This window comes from Cavia porcellus, unplaced genomic scaffold, assembly GCF_034190915.1.
Source record: "Cavia porcellus strain 051 isolate PalLab524CR breed Dunkin Hartley unplaced genomic scaffold, mCavPor4.1 scaffold_6, whole genome shotgun sequence".
NCBI lineage: Eukaryota > Metazoa > Chordata > Mammalia > Rodentia > Caviidae > Cavia > Cavia porcellus.
The window spans coordinates 67,025,611-67,037,498 of NW_026947489.1; the positions used below are offsets into that span (position 1 = coordinate 67,025,611).

General features: G+C 37.5%; 1 protein-coding gene across 1 annotated transcript in view; it reads right to left on the reverse strand.

Annotated features, from left to right (window-relative positions):
* Heatr6 (HEAT repeat containing 6) overlaps positions 1 to 11,622 on the reverse strand; it is a 32,847-nt gene extending 21,225 nt beyond the window's left edge. The window contains exons 1-7 of the mRNA XM_003469466.4: positions 11,376 to 11,622; positions 9,172 to 9,279; positions 6,964 to 7,104; positions 6,419 to 6,534; positions 4,342 to 4,456; positions 2,652 to 2,753; positions 1,599 to 1,736 (exon numbers count right to left, since the gene is read on the reverse strand). Coding sequence (XP_003469514.3) covers positions 1,599 to 1,736; positions 2,652 to 2,753; positions 4,342 to 4,456; positions 6,419 to 6,534; positions 6,964 to 7,104; positions 9,172 to 9,279; positions 11,376 to 11,594 — 939 coding nt within the window. The 5' untranslated portion in view covers positions 11,595 to 11,622. The remainder of the gene's footprint in view (positions 1 to 1,598; positions 1,737 to 2,651; positions 2,754 to 4,341; positions 4,457 to 6,418; positions 6,535 to 6,963; positions 7,105 to 9,171; positions 9,280 to 11,375) is intronic.
* Positions 11,623 to 11,888: the final 266 nt, after the last annotated feature.

Sequence of the window (11,888 nt, forward strand, 5' to 3'; positions counted from 1 at the left end):
TTACTCAATAGCATTTCTATCAGGCACAATGTTCAGTGTTTACATACATCATTCAGCACTGGAAGAAATGAGACAAGAAGTCTACTGGACAGACCAGGTTTAAATTCTGCCTCTGTGACGGGGCAAATCATGTAGCCTCTCTGGGCTGGACCTCCCTCATGTGTACTACCTATCTTGCATAGATGTAGTGAAATCATTCAGCTGTCATAACTAGAGAGAATCAAAGCCTATGGAAAGCAACTTGAGTATTTCCTCAATTTTTCCAATTAAGATACATAGCAATACTCTAGGTGCATGTACACAGAACTGTGATCCTTTACATCTAATGCATGTCTTTGGATCCTGAGGTTACATCAGCATAGATATTTAGTAAATGCCAGTTTCTTTTTCCCTACTTCCTTCTGATATTCAAGTATCTCTGGAATCTGTGCTTTTCTCTGTATGCTCAAAGTCCCTTGCCTTGAGGACAACAGCCTTCATCCTTTCTACTTTGGACTATTTACTGAGGGTCAGACTAATTTTCTTTTGTTGTGCTTACTACTAATGTAGTTTTTCAAAGATGCAAATCTGATCACACCATTCTGCTAATTTCTAATTTTTAAGCATTTATTTTTTTTTATTTAAAAGGAAAAAGAGAAAAAAAAGCAGAACAAAACAAAACAGTGTAAGGGTACAAGTAATTCAGAACTATAAAAAAAAAAAAAACAAACAGTAAGCTATCACCAGTTAATAGATTACACGCTATCATCTTAGAAATGGTGTTTCAGGTCACAGGATCAAAGCATACAAAGTGAACATTCAAACAGTGAGACCGCAAATAGTTGTGTTCAGTAATCCAATCAAAAATATTAATATGGTCTTCTAACTTCTAAGCATTTTTAACTGGGTATTAAATTTCTGGATATAAAATTTATACATCTACATGAACATATCTGTATGTGCCATATTCTCTAATCAAAACACGAGGGAGATGGTAGCTATCTGAAAGGCTGGGGAATCTGGTGAATGGGAAGAGTATGGACGGAGTGAGCTGACTGATAGGTGAGCTTTTAATAACCTTGAGAGATGCTGGTGAATTATGGGTAAGGCCAAATTCAGCCCAGTTCATAGTCTGCTTCTGTAAATAAAATTTTAATGGAAGATAGCTATGCCTATGCACCGCCATATATCTATGGCTGCCTTTGTACTACGATGACAGAGACCTAAGGTATTAACCAGACACCCCTTTATAGAAAGACTGAGTCAATTCTTGGTTTTAATCTTTTAGCAATGAGGATGCTTGGCTTTGGAGATACAGCAAATGCTCATTTTTGTAGCTGTTATAGTACCAAGACTTCTTGTTTAACTGGTATTTTCTTTTTTTTTGTACCGGGATTGAACTCACAACCTCCTGCTTGCCAGGCAGGTGCTTAAGCTGCTGAGCTAAATTCCTAGCCCTTTAACTGATATTTTCAACAATCTTGGTAAATTTAAATTTACTAAATACCCTAAATTGATATCAAATTCAAGGTGAGTTTTTGGGGTTATAATGATGCCCCTGGAGCAAGCAAGTAACTCAAAACAATTCATAGCTTAAATCTAAGCAGACATAAATGTACCGCAGTTGGTCGGGAAGCACTCAGTTCGGACTGCTGTGGTTTGACAGGTGGTCGCCCATCATACTGAGGAAGTGGAGTTGGGTAAAGCACTATGGGCATCTCTATGTTTAGTCCAGGGAGTCCATGAAACATGGTTTTCTAACAATGAAGAATAAGGAAACACATCCAACACATTCAGTCACAGAACTATTTACCATACCATTAATCACAATGCAAATACATGTATATTTAAAAGATGACTAAAGTATAAAAATGGGACAGAAAATAGATTCTTTGAAGGTTTAGGGTTTAAAATGAGCTTAATCTCATTTAAGTTGCCTCTGCTTTAGCCACATCCAAATAGTTCTGATTTTAGTGCATTATTTAACTTAGCCAATCATTTTAATGGATATTTTATCTGTCTATAATTTTTAAAACTAATTTATCAGTTTTATTTTGTTATCTAGTTCTTCATCTAGCTATCTGTCTCTATTTTATTAGTGATTAAGAGAATGGTATAGGAAAAAAAATTAAATTTTGGTCAGAATAAAGTCAGACTGTCAGATATGGCACTGACCTGAGGCCATTAAAAAACTTGCTCCTCCTTCCTAGCTGAACTCAAGACAGCTGGGTGCCCAGAGAGGTAACCTGGCTTTTCTGCTGTCTGGCTGGCTCAGACAGCAAGAGTAGCCGGATGATAAGCCTCTTTATGGGCTGCCAACTACAGGGAGAAGCTTGCTAAGGCAAAGCCCTGGCTCTTCTTTCAAATACAAACAGTAAGAGCAGGTTCAAAATAATCTATAATTAAATTACTTATAAATCCTGTCACATAACCTATTTCCTCCTAAGATTCAAAGATACTGTAATTTTACAATTTTGATACATTTATTTAATCAAAGTTGTTTTCTCTTTTTAACTATGCCTGAATATGAACATTTTATTCTGTTTTCTTTTAAAATATATATATATGAACTTTTAATACATTAAAGTTAGCCTCAGAGCAGTGACATAAACAGGTTCTCAAGCCTGGAATTTACACAGCAAAATTACTACCATAGAGATAACTTGCCTTACCTTCAGCACAGCTAAAAGAGCTCCAAGTTCATCAGTCTGTGTCAGCTTCATTTTCCCACCATTTAGAAGTGATTGTATGCCCTTTAATGCATTCTGTAACAACTGGTGAGAAAAGAATCCAAAATTAGAAGACAGCATAAAATTTAATTATTATGAAGTCAACATTTTGGCACCACTTAGGATGGAAGAGAAAAAAAAATCTCTAAATGATGGAAAAATACTTTAGAAACATAGTCACATAGCAGAGACAAAGATCCAGAGAACAGACCTGAAAAACCACTGAGTTATTTTCTAAAGAAAATAGTACTCTTATCAAATGGTCTTATTGTTCTTCCTTAAAAACCAGTATGTACAAAATGGTGAGCAAGGAGAGAGAGAGAGAGAGAGAGAGAGAGAGAGAGAGAGAGAGAGAGAGACAGACAGAGACAGAGAGAGGGAATGAAAAAGTGGTAGCATAGAAATAGTGGTAGATCAGAAATGAGAAAGCTGTAATATGGCAAAGCACGGCTATGGGAACACATAATAAATGACAGAAATATAATTTCTAGAGGGCTATTCTCATCAAGATTTCTTAGCTCAGTAATCTCATGTCCAGGTCTTTGTCTTTCAGAAATACCCTCCACAGGGGAGGATATGAACTGTATGTAGCCTTATTTGAAATGGTGGAAAAATGAAAAAAAAAAAGTCACTTTTCATTAAAAGAATTATTTTTTTGAGGCCAGGTCTTGCTGTTTCAGGGTGGCCTTGAACTCAGTATGTGGCTCAGGCTGGCTCTGAACTCAAGGTGATTCGCCTGCCTCCTGCCTCGGGGGATTACAGGTGTGTACCACCACGTCTACCCAATTTTCATCAGTTATAATGATTACCACACTGATGATGCAACAAACCCTCTGCTACATGTAAAACTACTACTTCATCAAACACTTTAAGTGCTTTATTTGCAATAGTATTTCTCAAAAGAACCCTACAAAGCAGTTGTATCCCATTTCCAAAAGGAACATGGAGGCTCCAAAATGATAAATAATTGCACAAGGTCTCCCAGATACCTCAGTTAGAAAATGTAAGATATTCTAATGGGTATTAAAAAGCTGTCCAAAAGACATTAAGATTTAAAAATCTAGAAAGCTGCAGAAAAGTGCACTAAATATGATTCAACTTAAAAATGATACATATACCCATTTGTATACGGAAAAAAAATCTGAGGAACCATGGAACAAATCGTCTCCAGGAGTTGCATCTGAGAAGGGGACTACAAAACAATTTCACCATCTTGTATCTTTAATGTTTGAAATGCGTCACTGAATTTGAAACATGTTCATAAATTGTCACATATGTGTCAGATATAAAAAAGAAATAAAATTGTGATATTGAAATCCACTTTCTTCCTAGTCAGTTTAAAGTAAGTTACCACCTGAAAATTTTATTGTTTTTATACTCAAGAGGAAAAATAATAGTTTTGTCTTAAAATATAGAATGGTAAAACAACCCCAAAGCAAAACAAAACAAATAAAAATAGTTTCTGGTAATTTAAACCTAAGAATTCAGTCTTCTGGCTTATAAACATTCTACACAAGAATAAACACCTCTACACAAAACTAACATAGCAGCAAAATTAAACTCTTTGATAATAAACTTCTGCTCTACTCCTGCTTTGAGACACACTGCAACAATCAGTGATAGTCCTACCTACCATACAGTATATTATATCATCCATCTCAGATGGTTTTGAAGACTGTAAAATGGTCAAGAAAGCTTTGAAGCAAATATTTTGGTAGCTCTCCTCCAAATATGGCTGTCCTGGCACACTAGAACACAAACAAGAAACAACTGAAAAGTCTCTTGAATTGGCACTTGCAAATGAATAAGAATCAACAGTAATACAGTAATACTAATGGAGTTAGAACACCCCTTCAAATGCAACTGCCCTATGGAAAGCTGCACTTTGGCTAATTAGATATTGCTGTGAGACATGTACAGCCTTGAATAGATATGAAGAAGGAAGAGTTGTTTCTATGAGAAAAGTTATAGAAGTTTGAGAAGTAGAAGAAGAATGCAGAAAAAGAAGTATCTAGGCATATTCCCAGAACTGAAAGCATCATACCACAGTGATATATGTGCACCCATGTTTATAGCAGCATAATTTGTAATAGCCAGATCTTGGAAACAACCTAAGTGTCCATCAACTGAGGAATGGATGCAAAAGTTGTGGTAATTTTATACAATGGAGTACTACTCAGCTATAAAGAATGATCACATTGAGATATTTATAAATAAGTGGGCACAGCTTGAGACCACACTCATAAGTGAAATAAACCAAACTCACATGTATAAATACCGAATAGTTTCCCTAGTGTAAGAAATGGTAAGAATACATAAAAGTATGTGGTAATCATGACTCCCCATTATATTGTTTTGAAGCCTTATAATGAAAATTCATTAATTGGAATGGTTTTATTCAGGGGTGTTTGATTTTATTGTCTGTAATGGTATGATCAGTTATTTTGAAGAAAACAAGACATTATATTAGCTACTGCTCATTTAATATCAGCTTGTTTTGAAATCCCTTTTGTTCTTCTCCATTGGTTTTATCATGTTGTATCTTATTGGATTTTATTATATGTTATAGTACAAACAAAATTTTTTATAGTCAAAGAGATAATACAGAAACCGTTGTTCATTTTCTGTTAGTTGGTTCTAGATACCCCGTAATATTTTTACCCTCTTGAATGGTTTTACACTGTCTTGTTATGTTTGATAGATTATGAAGGCATACTCAAATATTTCAAGGAAAGAGACACTATGGTAACTACTGTTATGTCAGGTTATCCTGTGGTGAAACACTATGTTGCTTAAATTGCTCTGTTCTGAACTGTGTTGTTATGTTCTCTTTCATCTTAATCTCCCCCTTTTTAAACATATTTTTTTAAATAAAAAAAAATATATAGAAATGATAAAAAAAAAAGTTGGTGGAGATGTTCGGTTTGGTTTTTTACTTCTGTGTACATGATAGTCCAATAAAAACTGGGGGGAAAGATAAGTAGAACTGTAATTTCTGACACACCTCATTCAACAATCACTATTGCTAGAGAAAAATAGACCGTCTCCCGGATATGATACTGTATTTGTTAAAATACATTATTCTGTGAATTCAAGTGAGGTGTGAAAAATGTTTTCGATTGCTACACAGAAAGACTGTATTTGCTAGGAAGAGCTAGAGTAAAAATAAATTTCACATTTGGTTTAAAAAAAAAAAAAAGAAGTCTCTTATAGTTCTGCTTTCCAGTTCCACCAGGGAAATATATGAACAGGTCCTGTTGAGTTAGAATTATATGACTGAATCTGTCTTCTTAGCTACTGGATGACACTAAACTATGCAGAGACAAGCTCAGGTTTGTGGTACTCGCAACCTCTTATATGTAACAGGCTGGTTCCATTCTCTTAAAAGAGAAGGAAGTGGCCTTGACAGATAAAGCACAGCAGAGTTTAAATTCAAATGAACATAGCTTCCTCAAAGACTTACTATGACTAGAATTTATACCGATAGAAAACAAAAAAAACTTGCCATCAGTGCACATACACTTTTAGCATATACTTTTTCCTCTTTCCTTACAAGCTTTCTTGAAAACAAACAATATAAGACAACTTAACAGAACACGGGTTATTAGTTTTTATGTTAGCTCTGGTTTCAGATAGATGGAACAATCTACACAGGGCCTAGGAAAGGTTTTGTCTTATTACTACTGCGTAACCTGACTGGACCCACATACCTGAGACATAAGTTTGCCATACAATGCACTGCAGCTCTCCTGACTTCAGGGTCAGACTGAGTCAAGTCACTCATCTTCAGCAAGAGGCCAGTCTTACCTAGCAAGTCCGGGAGAAACTAAAACAAAGTAACAGTCACTGTTGGTCTAAGGAAAGCTCCTAGGAAAATAGATTTTATTTTCTTTTAACCAGAAGGACTAGCTATTAGGCAAATCTCTCAGCTAAGTATGCGAAGATATGCCAAAAAATATGAGTAAGCATTATTACTGGGTAGTTGCCGAAACTCCTTAGTTTTGGCTGCATGATGATGAACAACAATGACAACCACAATAATAGTTATGCAGTGTCAAGCACTTTACAAGCGCTGTCCCACTATGTTCTCAGAGCACCTATTTTACACATGAGGAAACACATCTCTGGAGGATTCTGAGGACAGCTCATGGTCACACATCCAATTAGTAGAAGGCCAGATTCCTTAACATAGGTGTCTGGACTCTTGAGTCTGTGCTTGTCTTTCAAAGGAAAGGCCGAGTGTGGTTTAAGCTACCTTTTGACAGTTTGAGCCATTGTAGTAAACCAGAGCTGCGAGGGCTTGAAGAATTTCCATGTGTGTCCACGAACTACACTGCTGAATAGCTGAAATAGTATACGACAACAAGAAATCCAAGTTCTGTTCATCAACAATCACCTATTGACAGAGGAAAATACAGATGCTCTAACTTTAAAAGAACATTTTCATCCTTTTATACATATTTATGCTCCCCTGGATCAAGCTGTGTGAGTGCATAGCAATCTTTTATTATATGTGTCAAAAAAGATCACTTGTAAAGATTCAACAGTTTACCAAGATAAAGACTTCTCCTTGTCCACAGTCTTAGTCATTTAGTCCCTTTAATCTCTCCACTCAAAGCAGAGCCTGGTAAAGTCCTTGACTAACTTTTCCTTGAACTAAACAGATGCTGACACAAGATAATCTTAATTCAATTGAACTGTCTTATACAGAGTAAGCACTCAAAAAATACACAGTAAATAAACGTATTTGCTTAATAGCTACGGTGTCTCTAGCTTGGTGGCAGGAATACAAGAAGCGATGTATATTCCTGTCCTAATGGAGTTCACAATCATTTTGGGATAAATTAGGGTAATTTAAATTTCAATTTATGGATATTTGAGATAAAATGTTATCAAACAGTAGAAATCTCCCCATAGGTTGAAGGTGCCATGGATGGTCAGTGTTACAAAGATGACACAACTGAGAATAGTAAATGTTCAGAAGCCATCTCACATCAGTTCTAAATGGTCTACAGTTGAAAATACTTTTATGTCACAGTGTAGACACTGTTGGTTAACTATCAGCCTCCATCTTCTCTGATGACATGGTTCTAATTTCATCTAGATGCCCACCTACATGAGACCCACAGGAAAATCCTAATTGCCAGGGGCAATCTGGATCCCCAGAGAATATCTGAAAATAGCCATAGACATTTTAATTGTTGCGACTGGAAGGGTACTACTAGCATCTAGGGAATATATACTAAAGATGCTGCTAAACATATTATAATGCACTGGATCATTACAGCAAACGAAGTATTTGATCTAAAATATTAGGAGTCCAGAGGGTGAGAAACCCTGCAGTAAGCCCATTTTAGCTGTACACTGCAATCATTTAGGAAGTGCAAGCCCTCTAGGTGATTTTAATGTGCAGTCAATTTGAAACCACTGGTTTGGGGGGGTGAGGGGTAGCTCAGTGTTAGAGAGCCAGTTAGCATGTATGAGGCTATAGGTTTAATTCCCAACACTGACACCAAACCAGATCACTATTTTAAGTCACTCATGGGAAGACCATTCACGTCTTTTGAGACAGGGTTAGAGAGTTGTTCATATGATTAGCACTCCAATAAGACATCAGGAGAATTTGCTGGAGAAATTATGGGTCAAGTTTGCTCACTGTTAAATACAAGAGAAAATTAACCAGTCTTTTGGCTTCTATTGAATGTTAGTTATTTTGCATGGGATGTCTAGAATTAGCTAGTCATTTTATGAATGTGTGAGAAGCTGACAGAATGGAAAGACACCAGTAAGCCTGTTATTCTAAAGGGATTGTAGAGCTGCCTTCCTTGGGACTTATGACCTGGAATAATTCCCCTTTTGGTTTTTCATTGTTTAGGTATTCTGGGCTGGCTTTTCTGGTTCTCATAACCCAAAGCACACTATTGACAAAATACTAATTGATATATTTTGTACTCTTTACATTCTGGAGTACTGTAATTCTACAGGAAGGGATTTGTTTAGCAAGTTGGAAAACCTTATAAAGGGAGCTGTAGTACATGTCTTGATATAAATAACTGGTGACTTTGTATCCTAGTATCCCCTTGCCCTCAGGTTTCTACTTAAGTTCTGCATAAGGGAAACAGATGACAAAAATGACAGCTTCAGCAAAGGGGGAAAGTATTAGTGGGAAAGAAGTAGGGGTCATTTTAACTTATTGAAACATATATGGATCAACTATGTCTTCAATGAAAAACAATCCAGGGAACCTGAAAGACATTACTTTATTGACTCAGACAGAAACACTTCTAACTGGCAAATTTCTGGAATTCTACAGAATGTCAGATTTAACATCATTTTTGTTAGGGTATTAGCTTTTCCTACCATCTCAAAAGACCAGTCTATGATATCTACGACAGATGTTATTTCAAAGGCATGTAATTATTCTCAAAGTTCATCATTTGAACCCTAAAGTTACATGAATTACCTGTAATCTGTTAAGTAAATGATGGATCAGCTTAGATACTTTGCTCACAAGATGATTCTGATTAGGAGGCACCAGTCGGCAAGCTTGAACAAGAAGAGCACTGACATCCTACCAAAAAAATAAGACAAAGCAAAAATAACACTTAGTAGCCACGTAAAGACACCCAGAGCACAGCAAAAAAGGAATATTAAAGTGGAGAGTCACACATAATGGGGAAAATGATATCTGAATGAAATTTGAGGGAGCAAATCAAATAATAGTACAAAAAAAAAAAGGATGTGCGAAAAATCAACATGGTTTTTGTCAGGCTAAAGATTTCAGAGTTTCTGCTATATACAGACAGTATAATGAAATAATCAAAGAAAAACTTCCAGCATATAAAAGCACACACTGAAGTTAAAACACTAAAAAAACAAGCAAACTTGATTCTAGAAACTGGGAAAATCAGAAATGACACTTTCATGAATTTTATGTGAAATTAAAAAATTATTAAAAAAAAAAAAAGAACAGAAGAACCTGTTTGCAAATCACACCCTTCATCCATTGATGTTTACAGAATAAAAAGGCATTCACCACATATGATGGGCTCTAAAGGTGAAGCAAACATTTTCCTGATCCTCAAAGAGATCACAATCTAATGAAGGAATAAGAAATATACTTGTATCAACTAAATTAAGGGCCAAAAGAATTAAGTACAAACTCAGTGGGAAAAGTATAATTAAGGAGGCCTTATGGAGGTGATTCTGAAGCAGAATCTGGAATGATTTAAAGAATAGAGTTCTGCCAGACAAGGCATCGAAAAACACTGTAAGCAAAAGGAATGGGCAAAGATTTGGAGATGTGCAACACCAGCAAGTGTTTGAAAAGCAGCAAGGTTCAAATGACTGCACGTGGGACACAAAAGGGGAAGACCCGAAAAACACAATTTATTTACAAAAATATCAAAGTATACCAATTAATCAAAAGTTCTTTCTTCCTTAATCCCACTCTGCTTCCTAGAGAAGCAGACTATTTCTGTTGTTGTTAAGAACTCTTGCGAATCTCATTAAAATTATATTTGTACATGTGTATATATACATATATATTATTTAAAACCCCACCTTCCTTAAGCCCCATATTTGTCTCATATTGTATGAATTTTTCTGTAACTTGTTTCAGTATTTACCAATATGCATTTAAGATCTTTACAATATCTGATTTCTACTTTTATAGCCAGTTTTTATTTCTATTTTTTTTAAACCACAGAAAAGATTAGTCTGGCAGCACAGCAAAGAATAGTATGGAAAACAGCTGAGCTGGAGGAAGGAGATATGGAGAGGAGATCAGTGAAAAGGTCAGGAAAGTCATCTAGCTTAAGGCACTGGAGAGGGGAAAAGGAGCATGTGGACTAAGAAACATGTTTGAGACAGACTCTGAAGTTTCTGGACTGGATAGGCCCTGGGATAAAGAAAGGGAAAGAAAGATTTGTGTCTGTGTGACTTGGTGGACTGAACACGTTCTTGTTGGAGGGAAGGATGGACTGGGGGTAGGAGTGTCTGAAGACAAAGTATTCATCATTAAGAACTGTCAAGTTTGAGATGCCTGTGAGCACAGGAGACCACGGTACTGACTGGCTCAAGAATTCAGGAATTAGGAAGTGGTATCCAAGGCCTTAACGCGTATGAAAAAAAACCTGCTCAGTGAAAACAACTTATAACGAGGAGGCAGAGAAGGGATAGGCTGGCGTGGAAGAACGGAAAATACAGGGACTTTGTGTGACAAACCTTAGGCTTCAATTCTAGCTCTGCTCCTTGCCAGCAGTGTGCCACCCATCAGATCTTACGAGCTTGAGTATCTTTTATCCGCGAAAACACCTGGGAATATCCGCGTTCTAAGGTTGCTGAAGCTGTTCACGGTAAAGTGCAGTACTGCATAAGCAATAATAATGAATAGTATGTAGGAAAGTGCCGGATGCACAGAAAAGAAGTGGAGGGTAGGAACAGGGCAGCGTACCAAAAATGACAGCTATGATGTTGGAGCAAGTGTTTAAGTTGGGTTTTGAAAGTTTCGATCGAGTTCGCTGCAATCTTTCAGATGCAGGAAGGAACCAGCCAACCAGGAATTAAGTCGCTGGGACGGGATGGGGAACACCCCGGAAAGACTGATAGGAGCTACAAGCCAGATTCCCAGCAGGATGGAGACTGGGCAGCCGGCGCGCCGCCTACCTCAGGGGCCACGCCGCCGCCCTCGCGGTAGTTCTCCGAGATGAGCTGGTCGAAGAGCAGGTGGATTTCAGTGCGGCAGGAGCTGCTGTCATCTGGGCGCAGTGCGCGGAGCCTGGCAGACAAGCGGTAGAACCCACCGCCGGGCTCAGGGGGCGGCTCCCGCGGCGAGTCCCTAGGCTGGCTGCAAAGCAGCGAGCCGGCAGCTTGCACCGCTGCCATTTTTCCTACGGGAAATACTTCCGGGGCATTCACTGATCCCGCGCTCTAGTTCCGGAAATACTTTATTGTACCACAAGCGGAAGCAAACAATTTCCCCGACTAATAGTCCTCATCCTGGGGTATTGCGAAGGAGCAGGGAAACGTTCAGCGGACTGCGTCTCTGAGCACTGACTGAAAAGTGGAGTGGAGGCTTCATGGGCAGGGCTAACTCTAATACTATGTAAAGTAGTAGAGTTTCAGATTTCGGCCGGAGTTGGAAAGGGGCTGCTGTGGATGACAATGGCAATTGTCTGA